This window comes from Gossypium arboreum, chromosome 12 (genome assembly GCF_025698485.1).
Source record: "Gossypium arboreum isolate Shixiya-1 chromosome 12, ASM2569848v2, whole genome shotgun sequence".
Classification (NCBI taxonomy): Eukaryota; Viridiplantae; Streptophyta; class Magnoliopsida; order Malvales; family Malvaceae; genus Gossypium; species Gossypium arboreum.
The window spans coordinates 16,166,110-16,180,742 of NC_069081.1; the positions used below are offsets into that span (position 1 = coordinate 16,166,110).

The 14,633-nt window shown below is 32.4% G+C and overlaps 2 protein-coding genes across 2 annotated transcripts; both read right to left on the reverse strand.

Annotated features, from left to right (window-relative positions):
• Positions 1-3,314: 3,314 nt before the first annotated feature.
• On the reverse strand, positions 3,315-10,038 carry LOC108479251 (succinate dehydrogenase [ubiquinone] flavoprotein subunit, mitochondrial). Its single transcript, XM_017781728.2, has 16 exons — positions 9,703-10,038; positions 8,989-9,147; positions 8,018-8,105; positions 7,432-7,578; positions 7,214-7,354; positions 6,925-7,010; positions 6,738-6,830; positions 6,579-6,642; positions 6,268-6,411; positions 5,731-5,918; positions 5,249-5,423; positions 4,996-5,166; positions 4,730-4,799; positions 4,518-4,638; positions 4,391-4,428; positions 3,315-3,685 (listed from the first exon to the last, which is right to left on the reverse strand). Exons 1-16 carry the CDS (start codon positions 9,805-9,807, stop codon positions 3,583-3,585), a joined length of 1,893 nt encoding a protein of 630 aa, XP_017637217.1. The 5' UTR covers positions 9,808-10,038; the 3' UTR covers positions 3,315-3,582.
• A 2,349-nt stretch (positions 10,039-12,387) lies between these two features.
• Positions 12,388-14,521, reverse strand: LOC128285642 (uncharacterized). Its single transcript, XM_053023494.1, has 2 exons — positions 14,188-14,521; positions 12,388-12,636 (listed from the first exon to the last, which is right to left on the reverse strand). The coding sequence occupies exons 1-2, from the start codon at positions 14,247-14,249 to the stop codon at positions 12,432-12,434; spliced, it is 267 nt and encodes an 88-aa protein (XP_052879454.1). The 5' UTR covers positions 14,250-14,521; the 3' UTR covers positions 12,388-12,431.
• Between the last annotated feature and the right edge of the window lie 112 nt (positions 14,522-14,633).

Here is a 14,633-nt window from a genome sequence, read left to right on the forward strand (position 1 = left end):
AAACCAATTTGTTCGATGAGGTAATGTTGTGCTTTGATGAGGCTTTTCTTCTAGCGAGGTCGCAAGGCCGAGCTTTGTCTAGTTTTCCTTTAACCATAATGTTTGGTGTTTTGGTGAGGGGTGATATATAACGAGGATAGAACACATGTATACATCGCATATAGGCTTAGGCTTTAAGTTAAAGAAATCATGATATAACCATCGAGGTAACACAAAACAAATGATCGAATGGAAGGGTTCATAAACAAGCATGTCCCTTATGGCACACCTTTAACTTAAATCTAAGAGGATTCATCATCTTTTGAAATAAACTACTTAAGATTTTCACATTTCATTTGTCATATTTGCTTTAAGTTGGGGATAGTTCTAAAAAAAAGTTGTTTTCAACTTTTTCAATTCTCCAAAAGCAATTTCAAAATATTTGTTTTATTTTATTTTTCACTTTTTTATTTTAAATTTTTCAACCTGTTGAGAGAAGGTTGGTCTCGCTCTTTAGAGTCTTCAAAGTATCATTCGTTGAGAACCGATGGACCCCTCAATAGTGGAGGTATTGTGCTCAGAGTGTTTATACTCAGTTATATGCTCAGGTTTTGTCTCCTAATCTGAAGAAAGCCCTACCGGGTTCACAAAACTAATGTCATACAAGGGTATGTGTTTGAATCCCACCAAGATCAAATGCTCACATTTCCTTGGTGGCGAGACACTCCATAAACTCCGTGAACCCAGTTGAGCTCTCCTTGTAGTGGGGAGACAAAACCCGAGGATCATATCAAGTATAGACACCTTGAGTAGAATACGTCCATAATTGAGGGTTTATAGACTCCCAACGAATAATACTTTAAAGACTTCTCCGAATAATGACACAGCCCTCCCCTCAATACAATCAAATGTTTTTTTTTTTTATTTTCAAAGAGAACTAAAATAATTCTAATTTTTTAAATATTTCTTCATCTCTATTTTCTTAACGCTTAATTATTACTAAATAAAAGAGAGATTATATAATGATAAGAAAATAGAAAAAGGCAGATTATAAAGTGAAGTTGCAAACGTTTCTTATTTCTTAGTCAATCATGACAAAATTGGATCTTTCACTCAAACATGTCGTTAAGTGGATTCTTCATCATCCAAAGATTACCCTTTTTTTTATCTGTCCAAAAGTGGACTACCGGTAGTGACAGCTATGGCCTCTTGCTAGTGAAAAACGATGACAATTTTTTTTTCTTTTTCTTTTATAAATAAAAGGCGAATACCTTAAGATAGATAAATATTACTGCAAATATGAAACATAAATTTGGATCTGTTAAAATTGACGTTTGCAGTGGGAGACACTGTATTTTTGTCAAATGGAATAGACTTTTCTGTTTCTCCCAGAAAACTGTATTTATCATTCATAAGAAAAATATACATACACTATTTTAGTCGTGGTTATAATGATTAGTATTTGTAAACTAATATATTGACAAACACCCCACTAGAGTTGGTTGGACTGATTATCTTTGCTTGTCTCCCTTGATAGTGATGCTTTGTACAAAGAAATAACATAATCAACAACATCACGACTGGTTTCATAGACTTTTATATGGATTAGGAGCCCCACAGTTTAACCTCTTATTTTCCCCTCTTTCTAAATATTTTATTATTTTATTGTAGAAAGAGTAGGGAGTAGATTTGAAAAATCATAAGTATATATGCAATACTTGGGGACGAAGAAGGTGGTGGTGACAAAATTTGTATTATAACCCAATGGTGGAAAGGAAAGCCTAATTCTTTACTTAAAGACGTTACTTCTGTTTCCATCTTTGTCATATAGTCTATTTAGATGCCGAAGACCTTTTCACAGTCCATTAAATGACTTATTTTAACAAATTGCGGTGGGATAACTCAGATTTTAAGTAGCAAGTAGAGTTATTCACAGATGGATTGAATTTGGATTAGGTCGAAATATATTCTATCATATTTTATATTTATTCAAGTTCAATTTGGTTTGAACTATGATTTAAAATTTTAAATTTTATTAAAATCTACTCATATTTTGTAAATGATTAACTCAAATTTATTTTAAACCCATTCGTCTTAATTTTAAAAGATATATATTTATATCATTTTAATTTTATATTTAATATTTAATAATTTCATTTTTTTATTTGTTATAATTCTTTTTGAAAAATCGATTATAAGATCTTGTCATATTTGTTCTTTCTAACACAATACTTAGAACTACCCATAATCTCTCTCCAACATATAAATAAGAGGATAATGTACTTCAGTACGCTCAATTTGAATGTCCTCATACATTGGCAACAAAGCTCATACTAATCAAGCTAAATCAGCTATTTATTATAATTTTTACATATAGTCATCTTAAATATTTTAATGTTTACATTATAATAAAATTATATATTACTATAGATTTAATTTTTATGTGTTATAGATTACATAATATATAAAAATAACATAATCTAAAACATTACAAACTTAAAAAGAAAAAATAAAGAATTGAATCAAATTAGACCTTGAAAATTTAAACCCAAATTTAATTCATATTTTAAATGATCCTAATTTTTTGTATAAACTCATTTTTCAAATTTAATATTTTCTTTCTAAATCCTTCCAAATATCAAGCCCCTCGAATCATGACAAATAACTCAATGTATGAGCAGATTCATAGAAAAGCATCCGTTGGATGAGCTGGATTCGCCTCAGTATTTGAATGTGGGCGGCATGGGGTTTAGAGAGTTTGATGACCATAATATTGCACATGTGGCCAAGCAGTGAACCAGGATACCAATCCACGTAAAGAAGGCTTACGGTGTAGCATCCAAAACAACAATGCTGTTATGATAGTGCAGGATCACTTCATCATTGGGCCGATAAATAGCAGGGATGGTTTAGCATTGAGTTTTCTATCTGATTGCCTTCTACCTCATACTCTGCTAAATATGCTATGATAAGTTGTCCGAACAATTTGGTGGCTTTCCGTAGCAGATGCTTTTGAAGCTCCTTCCCCTGTAATGATAGTTCCTTTTTTGTGTACAAGTAGTACCGCTTGTTACCATTTTTTTCCTTTTTTTTAAAGAGTACAATATTCTAGAAAAATCCGAAATAACTAATCAATTTATGTTGTTTTAAGATGGAAGAAACTTCTCTTTAATCTCGTACCTTAAATCAATGAGTGACAAATCACACAATATATAGCCCAAGGGCATATGAATGGGGCCACATCCCAGGAATCTTTCTTCCTGAAGTGGGAGGTGTTTAGCTAGAGGGATTGAACTTAGAAATGGGTGTTGTCAGTCCATATGTTAGAGCTGAAGTTTGAAGTAAAAAGAGGTCACTGAGTATAAATGGATTGTCTAATTCAGCAACCATAAGCTTATTGCTGACCAAACAAATACAAAATTCTGATTCACATTCGAACTTATTGATGCTTTCAACCACAAAAGTTCCAAGATTGATGAATGGCACAAGAATATTGCCAAAATGATATGCTTACAAGTAATTTTATTGCATCTTTGTTCTCCATAACTTATGCCGGGCTGAATTGTCGGATCATCATAACCCATTTGCATTACAGCACGAGTTTTAATAGACACGAGCTTTAGGTGGGAATGACTCAACTTCATCATCTAATGTGTTCATGTGAACTGGCCGGTAATCCAGTCTCACCTTCTCATTCTCCCAAAAACTGCAAATCAATGTAAAAATAGTGAACAATAGAATAATGCTGCAATTTAGTGATTTGCATTCTTCGTACAGTCTAGAAAATCACTGATAACATAGAATAAATGATTATCGGTAGCAAGAGTAATTGTTCTTCTATTCACTCTGCCAATACCAATAATAAAATTCTAGTTTTGATCATATCAGATGCATGTTACTAACTCTCTACAATGAACATAAATACCATGGAGAGCCCTAAACTTTATGGTCTTCACTGCAAGAAACATTCTACAGCAAGCATTGATACAGAAATGCCTCGCCTAAACTACCTTTTTCTTTTAAGTGACTAAGGTTCATATTCTAAATAAAACTAAATAGCTTAAAAGTCCAAATGTTATAAAACTAGAAGTACGGATTATACTAGATTGTTAATAACAGAAAGCTGTTCTTAATTCAAATACACCTGTCAATAAATTCCGAACCCCCCCCCCCCCTTTTTTCTTTTAAGTGACTAAGATACATATTTTAAATAGAACTCAATAGCCTAAAAGCCCAAACATTATAAAACTATAAATATGGATATCACTAGGTTTCTCAATAACAGGAAGCTGTTCTCAACTCAAGTGCACCTGTCAATTAATACTGAACACCCCACCCCCCCAAAAAAACAGCACGACATAAACCAATCTACATGTTCACATTGTATTCTTCCAGGGGAAAGAGATCATACCCCAATGTGTGTTTCATCCAGTTCTCATCATCTCTTTTCTGCCAAGTAACAGCAAAAGGAAACCTTATTGTACCAAAACTAAGCAAAGAGGACAAAACCAAACTAAAGAAAGGTAAAAAAAACTAACCGTAAAATCTTCACGAGCATGTGCTCCTCTGCTCTCTTTCCTAGCTTCAGCGGAGTGCATGGTGATACAGGCATTTATCAAAAGATTTTCCAACTCGATAGATTCTATCAAATCAGAGTTCCTGCAAAACATTTTAAAAGTGAAGTTTATGAAACAAACTGAAACTGAAAGAATTATTAGGTCACCAACATCTTAAGTCCCCACAATCTTACCATATTAAACTGCGATCCTTCAACTTAACATCATGGAAGCTTTCCCATGTCTTATCAATTAACTGACAACCTACAAAAAGTCCAAAGAAAAAAATAGGATTTCCCAAGTGTCAACTAAATATTAAAAGGTATACTGGTTCCAGTGAGTAGGAACCTCACGAGCAACATAAAGCTAAACTAAATTTGCCTGCAAAAAGAACAAACAGAAGACCAAAAGGCAAGAAGAGGACACAAGACGGAGAAAATGAAAGGGGCAAATGGCACACCTTCCTCTAGTGTTTCCTGTGTGCGGAAAACAGCAGCATTGTTTTGCATTACTCGTTGCATATTTAATCGAATGTTTGAAGTTGGAAGAGAACCATTAGAATTTCTTATTTTGTCCAACCATGCAATTGTTCTCTCACCAGCATCCTTTTCCAAAGGTTTCTGCTTCTGCCCTGAAAATAACTAGTAAATGAATCAACATTCAGGCATAAATGGCAAAGCTATTTATGTGTTAAGGATTGCAACACAGCTTGCCTGGCCTTTGGATCTCTGCAACTCGGTTTGCACAAGCCCGACCAAAGACGACAATGTCAAGAAGGGAATTTGCACCCAACCTATTAGCACCATGAACTGATGCACAGGCTGCCTCTCCAGCAGCCATCAGTCCAGGAACCACAGAATCTGGATCACTGCCTCTGATAGTAACTACCTGCAAAGCAAAGCAAAATTATTTATGTTAAATGAGCCTGAAAAATAGCAAAAGATATACACAAAATTTTTTAAGAACCTGATTGTTGCATTTTTCATTTTCAGATAGTATTACACGTCATTCATATTTTAAATACGTTTAATAGTTAAAAGATCATACAGACATATATCAACATGCTTTTGTTTTGTTTATATCTAAAATAACACAATTGTTGTGTGTATCTAAAATGAATAACACAATTAAGTTCCAGTAAACTTCTAGAATTACATCCTAGTATATCAACATCATGTGCATTGAACATTCACACCTCTCCATGATGATTTGTTGGAATTCCACCCATGTTATAATGTACAGTAGGCAAGACTGGGATGGGCTCCTTTGTAACATCCACACCAGCAAAAATGGCAGCAGTCTCAGAGATACCTGGAAGCCTCTCCTTAAGCACCTCTGGAGGCAAGTGATTCAAGTGGAGATAGATATGATCCTTCAAAGGTCCTATTGGATATAAGTATCACAGTTAATAACTCAAGTTCAAATAATCTTGCATGTAACTAGTAACTGTCTGCATCACACAACCTAGAAACAAACCTATATTTCTTACAATGGGCACCTACAAGAACGGGTGCAAAAAGAACATCTAAACCTTCATAGAACAAGGTCTAAACAATCATATGAAACGAACAAGAGAAAAAAAAAAAAAAGAAACCAGATATCTACTCTAAACCACAGGCACCATACTGCTATACCTCACTGCACATCTGGCAACCCCGCCTAAAGGAACAAAAACACAGATAACACTGGATGCTGGAAAATAGAAATGTCAGTAATAATAAGATAATCATACCTACACCACGACCTTCCCTGATTTCCATGGTCATAGATCTCGAAACAACATCCCTTGAAGCAAGATCCTTGGCTGTAGGAGCATACCGTTCCATAAAGCGTTCACCTTCACTATTTCTAAGGATGCCACCTTCACCACGAGACCCTGCAAATTGTAGATGCAAATTAGAAAAGAACCCACTCAACTTCAACCAATTAAGTGGTGCAGTAAAACTAAATTAAAAAAGGAAAGGTATAATAAATATCTATATGATGTAACCCAAAAATCAACCATAATTGCTGCTCTCAGTAAGAAGTTGAATACGCACAAACCTTCAGTAATGAGGCACCCAGCCCCATAGATTCCAGTTGGATGGAACTGCACAAACTCCAAATCCTGTAGGAAGCATAAATAAAATTGGATAAAAACAAAGGTAAAGAGATAGAAGATTAAGAAATAAGAAAAAGGTTGCAGCAACACAGAAAAGAAACCTGGAGGGGAAGCCCAGCACGTGCAACCATAGCATTGCCATCACCAGTGCATGTGTGAGCTGAAGTTGCAGAAAAGTAGGCTCTACCATATCCCTGAAAGAAACAGACAACACACACAAAGGTCCTTCAATTCATTTTGATCATTCATTTTGAAAAAATAAAAAATAGATCATGAATGCACATATACCCCAGTGGCCAGAATTGTTGAAGAAGCCTGGAAGCGATGTAGTGTTCCGTCCTCCATGTTTAAAGCTATCACTCCCTGGCAGCTTCCTGCACAAATCATAAATAATCAAAGTTATCCATGTTACACTACAAACAAGGGTAAAACAGAAAATGGAGAAGGTGACATGCTCATCAAAATTAAGAGAACAAATAAAGCTAAAAATTATGGACAGCTAAACAATAACAAGGGATGCAAATGAAAGTAATATGATTTACATTGATGAGGACTTAAATTCCCTACATGAACCTACCATTGCTGTTCATCAATAGATCCAAAGCAAAATATTCCACAAAGAATTGGGTATTATGTTTCATAGCTTGGCCATAGAGAGTGTGTAGTAGAGCATGCCCTGTTCGATCAGCAGCACATGCACAACGATAAGCCTGTCCACCTGGTCAAGATAGAAAATGCCGAGCTAAAATCAGAATTCTATCACCAAGCACAACAATCAAATTTATGTACTTATACCTTTTCCAAAGTCAAGGCTTTGACCACCAAATGCTCTCTGATATATTTTCCCATCTTCAGTTCGAGAAAAAGGCAGCCCATAATTCTCGAGTTCAATCACGGCTTTTGGTGCCTCCCTGCACATATATTGAATTGCATCCTGATCACCTACAATCATACACCCTCTTTTTGTTATAACAAGGAAACAGATTGTTAAAAAGGTAGTCACAGCACTACAGACATACAAGTAAAATAGGTAGTTTACTGCAACATAAAAATGCATGCCAAGCATGGTTCTTCTGCCTTTAGCTTCAGCCAAATTACTTTGGCACAATCAACTAATATCAGTATTTTGAATAGAGTTCAAAGGGGGGGGGTAGGAGTCAACAAATGTGGAAACCACTTCAAAGAATGCAAGGAAATATAATAAACTACTTCAGGCAAGACTGAAGTGTACTTAAGGGGGAACATGTACTTTTCGTAGAAAAGAGAAAGCTGATAAAAAAATAAACTATTCTTACAGAGCCAAAGATCAAGTAGAAGCATAAGCTTAATTCCATGTAACAACTAAAACCACAAGAGATACAAGTTCAAACAAATCATATACCTAACCAATCACTTCCTTTAACTGTGTCATACATGTGCCATCGCCAGTCATCTTCAGTCATATTTCCCAAAGCAGCATTTATGCCACCCTAAACAGAAAAGTCCAGACAGATAAATGAGACAATAATCTTTCAATGGAATGGAAAACAAACAGCATCACTAACAAAACCTTTCTACAGACTGTGCTTTAGACATGTAAATAAACAATGGATCCGTTTTATCAGAATGATCCACTTTTAAAATGAAAACGAAATACTTAAAAAAAAAATTGTAGAAGTGCATTATATCTTATAAAACACATCAATATAAGAAATTTACATAAACATGTATTGCACTTTAAAATGCAAAAGAAACAAATAGATCATAATAATAAAAAGTTTAGGAGTGGCAATTTATAGTATTTGAAGAACTTTAAAAGGAAAATCATGGTTATGATAATAAAAATGCTTTTGGTATAATTCATGTTTGTTCAGTCTTAGTTGGACAAGAGAAATTTAAATACCCATGTATTACACTTCAAAGTGCAAAAGACACTATATTCAAGAAAAATGCAAAAGACACAAATGGATCATAATATGGAAAGTGTAAGAGTGGCAATTTATGATATTTGAAGAAGTCTTAAAAAATTCATATTTGAGGTAGTAAAAATTATTTTGGTGAACTTCACGTTTGTGCAGTCTCTCTTCTTCTTCTTCTTCTTCTTCTTCTTTTTTTTCTTTTGAACATGTTTGTTCAGTCTTAGTTGGACAAGGAGAACATCAGTTATTGTGCAACACAGACATCTGTGATAAGAAAGGGAACAATAGCAAAGAGACAAGTACTATGTACAGAAACCACTAAACTGTAGAACCAATATGCCCATAAAATCAAGAATGATGAATCCCATTTATCTATAGCCACTGTAACACAAGCATGCCCTGAATAATAGAAACAGCATAACTCATAATCATGAACACCATATAGTCTAAAAACCTGAGCCGCAACAGTATGTGAACGAGTTGGGAAAAGCTTAGTTATGCAAGCAGTATTAAATCCATGCTCTGAAAGACCAATAGCTGCTCTCAGCCCCGCACCACCAGCACCAACCACAACTGCATCATACGTATGATCCACTATTGTATAAGGGGACCCCTGCAATGATCGCAAATGTCCATCACCAAAATACTTCTGGTTCAGTTTTTTTTTTCTTTTAATAAATATATAAATTCTATAAAACATTCCCAACCAATCAGAAGAAAGAAAAAGATAATACTTAGCAAAAAATCGAAAATATATGCATTTTACATAACATCAGCTAAAGTAATCAACATGGGCAGAAAACGGAACTTATCCCATTAGAAAAAGATGTTAACTAAGATCAAGTTCCAGATGGTATTTGTTTCTACTGTATATTAGGGAAGTCAACTGAATCGAGCTAAAATTAAAGATGATTTAAGAAAATAATGCGTAGATTCTATGGATTCTTTTCCTTGGACAACTTTCTCAGCAGCCAAACAGTACAAACACTAAAACGATTCAAATTACATATAGGTAAAACTAATCAGAATCTACCCGAAAAAAACCCAGCAATCGTTGGGAAAACGAGAATATAAAAACAAAGCAGGAATTGATTTTGAAAGCAGAAAAGAAACAGAAATTAAAAGCGGAACAAAGAGCTCAAAAACCCTAGAAAAGAAAGAAGCATACAGCATAAGTGGAGAAGAAACTGGAAATGTTAGATCTAAGAGAGTTAGCGGCAACTGATCTGTTGGAATATGGAGCTCGAAGGCTACGAGAAACGCAGCGCCACATCTCCGCCTACTTTGTTGGATGCTTTTTTCCCTTTTGCGAGTTGTGGATATTGGAAGGCGTGTGGTTAATTTTGTTTATGTATATATATATTTGCTGAGAATAGTTACTGCCTGGAGGAGGGAAGAGAGCAAAAATGATGGCGGCGTAGTTGGAAAGGGGATAATAGCTCATTTGACGCAGTATGCCGTTACACTTACCCTTTGTTTTTCAAGATAACTACCGTAATGACATTTCTTTTGCATTCTATGAATTTTTTTGAGGAATTATAATTAGTTTTAATGTATTTTTATCTTAATCGTTTTTGTTTTATTATAATTATATTTAAAAATAAATTTTAATTATTTAATTAAATTATTGAATTCTTTTAGTAATCTTAAATTTTATATTAACGTATAAATATATTTATACAAATGTAATTAAAATATATTTATATAATATTATATATAAAAATTATTTAAAAACAAAACAAAACAATATATCTATGAAAAGTAAAAGTATCACGAGATCCAGAGTCAAACTATGAAACCAATTTTTATTGGGGAGGGAACATTTTAATTTTTGAAATATGCCAAATTTTATATCAAATTTATATATTTTTATCTCAACAGTTTTTAATTTAGTAGCAATATAATAAATTAAGTTTGATCTAAAGTAATTTTATTTTTTCCCACTAATTATAGAAAAATCATATGTTCTTATAATTAAATTTAAATAAATTTTATACTATAACAGTATAAGGTTATAAAAAAAAGTCATGCTCACATTAACTATTTTTGACACATAACATTCTCCATTTGAAGCACTTATTTACAATTTGGATAAATTACTCTTTTGCTTCATGCCTTCTAATTTTTCTATGTTATTTATGCCTTTTGTTTAATTCTTTTCTTTATAATTTTATATATGTTAAATATAAAGTTAATTTTAAATAAATTATCTCATTATTTTAAGATTTTACTTATTGAATTAACCTTTAATGTTATAATATTAAAATTAATGAATATCAAATTGTTAAGCTCAGAATATAGTTAAAAAAAGTCACATATTAATAATATTTATCAGATTAAATTTATATTTCTTTTATAATATAATAAGATTTAATTACATTCCTTAATTAAATAGAGCAAAGAAAATATAAAATTAAAATAAATCAAATATTGACAATTTTAACGTTAAAACAAATTAATTTAACAATATATATAATAAATAACCAATAAGAAATTATTAATAATATTATTTAAATTTTAATGTATTAATATTAATATTTAAATTATGATAATTTTTTGTATTATTTTTAAAATTGAATATTTTGTAATTATATTATGTTTTTAATTAATTAATATTTTTGAAGAAATCTATTAAAATTAAACAAAAATTAATATTATAAAATTATAAAATTTAATATATACAAGCTATGAGATGAAATAATATTCGCACCCTAATTTTATGATGTTAAACCATTCACGATGAAACATTTTATGTTGATAAATTATTCCTTCTATGCAAGTCGGTATCAATTACGGGTGCTCTTCATGGACTGCAAAAACTTTAATTTAAGAATGTTATTAGAAATCATTTCTCAAATTAAATTAATTAGCAAACGAATAATAAAAACAACATTTTGCAGATGCTTTAGGATTAATGTTAAAAATATATATGATTTTTAAAAATGTGAATCTAAACACTTAATTTAGCATAATTGTTGCTGTTAGAAAATTAAAAGTGGGTTTTCAAACAAAATCAAATGTCTACACTAAAATGAATATTATTAGATCTTTTGAAATGATAATTAAGTAAATTAGTTGTATTTTAAAATATATAAATATGCCATGAGAGTTAATTTTAAAATTTTATATAAATTTAAAATAAAATTTTCCTTCTAACAATTATTTTATTTTAATAATTTTAGAATTTATTATAAAATAATGGTTTACATTTAAAAAAATTCTAAAACATAATTTATACCTATTATATAAATATGTAAAAATGCAATTATTTAAATGAATATAAAAGATGACACTGAAATGCCAAAATAAGTTTAGATGTATGAATAAAGTAATCTCGATTTTGAAAAAAAAAATAAAAGAAAACACTTCATCTAAAATGCCAATCATTTTCTTATGAATTATTTGATTTATCAAAGATTATTAGGAATAAGTTGAATGGTATTTAGTACCGAAAGCCGAGGCTGTTTTTTGTTGTTTGACTAATAAGGCAAAAGGTCAAGGGTGGAAAGCTGATGTTTTGCAGGTTTAGCGTCGGTCCATTATTCTTTTTTGTATGCATATGTTAACTTTCATCAATCTTATAGTGATGGTAATTATATTAGATATTAATTGATGAAAAAGGAAAGTTTAAACCAAGTTGCGTGGGGGATAAGCATTGATCCATGATCCAAACGGTTCCACGTAGGAGAAACAAAGAGAGACAGGCGCTGGTGCATTTCCCAGCCATGACGGACCTTTTGGGTGGAGACAGCAGCCACGTAGCCTCCACATTCACCATTCACAACAAACAATTCATTTCTTCTTCTATCGGGATTTGCGTGTATGGTTTTATCAAGAGAAAAATGGAAAGTACTGACCAAATATAAATTTCCCTACTTAAGAGTTCCAGAAATGGCTTCACATTGACAAAGGTAATAGAAATTTCCTTTTACTTTTCTTCACCAGTGCCTGTCGACAACTTCTCAAACGTATGGGAAGCAAAATACCAAGCCATATAGCCATAATGGATAGCCAGTAGTGCCTAAAATAAAGGGATAAAAACGATAATAACATTAGCATAATCAATGCAATGGCCCAAAAAGTAGCCACACCTACATCAGTCCTGCATCAAGTCAACGGATTCTCATCAACAACATAGAAAACCAATGTAAGACATGATATGTCCAAAAAAGAAAATTGTACTCAGTAGGAATTATAATCTCTGACTGGCACTATGCTTGTTATAAGTGTAGTATTATATGATATAACTCCAGTTTTAGTAGTAATAGTCAAAGATCACCAAAAAGCTTCAATCAAATTTTAATTAAAAGCAGACTGTCGGGTGAGTGGACAATAGTTACGCTATTCAAGGGCTTCTTAAAGCAAGATGACATGGTGCGTGCTATCTGCATCAGGATATTGCACTTAGTTATCTTGCACCTAAAGCAGTTAATTACTGCAATTTGGTCCTAGTACATCCCATTTCAATTCAACAGCAGTATAAGTAGTAAACCCAAGTATGGGACCAAATGTGGGTCATCATAGCTTGTTTACCCCTAAAATGAGTATTACGTCTTTCACTAGTAAGCAAGCTAGATAATTTCATACAATAAAAAATGGGATTCAAAGATTAACTAAATCCATAATCAGATCACCGTCAGATAAAAAGTAGAGTTAGACCATTGTGACTAAGCATCTTTCATTGACCTTGCTGTTGTAACTCAAAAACTTATGGAGCTAAAAGAATGACAATTAGGAATGACCTAATACTCTTTGTTCAATTGCATGGAATCCATTGATGGACATTGGCATAACAATGACTTTCTAATAGCAATAATCAAAAGCCTGAAGAAAAAATATGTGCAGTGACTTCCTTATAACATCACAAAAAAACACTCGTGTTATATTCATGGTGTCAAAAGTTGGCTGCTAAATGGCTAGACACCACAAGTACAAATCTACCTCATTTGAAGTGTTTTGAGGAAATTTCAAGTCACCCTAGCTGGAGAACAACCAACTCATCAAAAATGTAAGCCTCTTTCAAAAGAGAAATTAAATGTGACGAACATAAAATTCATCCTTCGGTTGCTTTAGACTCAAGTATTACAATTTCAGTAGTGAATCAAATATGCCCTCACTTCAACAAAGATAAATTCCACTTCAAATGCTAACCCTGGGATAAACAATAGAATTTTAAACAAGAATCAATAATTTTTTGCAAAGCTACAAGCTACACCAATGCATTTAAAGAACATCACCGAAACCACAATGTTCCACAAGCTTAAGTACTTGCATGACCCGATTGCTGAATAGGGCAACCATCAATTATCCTTCTTAGAAGCTAAACGTGGAGATCCTCACTTCGATCGATTTAATAATTGTCAATACTACCAGCAATATGATCATGGAAGTTGGAATAATACCAAATTTCAAATCCATTCGGTTTTTATTATATGTGAAATTACTCTTTTATAGAGAAAAAAAATTGAAATATATTTTATATTTCTGATTACAAACCGAACAAATAAGCAAATCATACATAGAAACATGCAGATAAAAAAAATGCGAAATTTAGAAGTAAAATATTAAACTAAATAGGAAAAGGAAAAGAAAAAATAAATCGTACCAAGAAGTGATATGGGGTTTGGGAGAGAAGAGGATAAGAGCAGGGCATTTGTTTTGGGACCTGATCTGGTAACCTCTGAGTTGATCAACGAGCTTAGAACGAGTTATCATTTCTCGAAATCGGAGATATTTCTTCTCCGACCTCTGTAACCAAACACTCCTTGCTTCTCTCCCAAAAGAAACAAATAAGCTCTGTTTGGGTTTATTTTTCCTGCTTTACAGATGGTTTTGGAGACTTTCGTTGTGATTAATTATGTATGATAATTACAACTGATCGCATAGATGAGGTACCCAAGTCTGCATGCAAGTTTTGGGTTTACGTGTGAATTTTCGCTGATTTTGGTGCGGAGAGTTACCACAGCATTTGATTTGGGTACAAAAATCGACCCGGATTCAATATTTTTCTCCATTGGTATAAACCCGCAATATTTCTTTTATTATTATTATTAGCAAAATATATTAATCAGCCTTTAATTTCATTCTTTTTTTTAAAAA

Bases quoted from the DNA above. Each gene is read 5' to 3' on its own strand.
- LOC108479251 (XM_017781728.2), bottom strand. From the start codon at position 9,807: ATGTGGCGCTGCGTTTCTCGTAGCCTTCGAGCTCCATATTCCAACAGA. The intron at 8,106-8,988 runs GTTTTTAGACTA...TTTTCTGTTTAG, and splicing joins CACATACTGTTGCGGCTCAG to GGTGGCATAAATGCTGCTTT. The intron at 6,412-6,578 runs GTTTGTGCGTAT...TACAATTTGCAG, and splicing joins TGGGTGCCTCATTACTGAAG to GGTCTCGTGGTGAAGGTGGC.
- LOC128285642 (XM_053023494.1), bottom strand. From the start codon at position 14,249: ATGATAACTCGTTCTAAGCTCGTTGATCAACTCAGAGGTTACCAGATC. The intron at 12,637-14,187 runs ATGCCCTGCTCT...GACTTGATGCAG, and splicing joins CAGATCAGGTCCCAAAACAA to GACTGATGTAGGTGTGGCTA.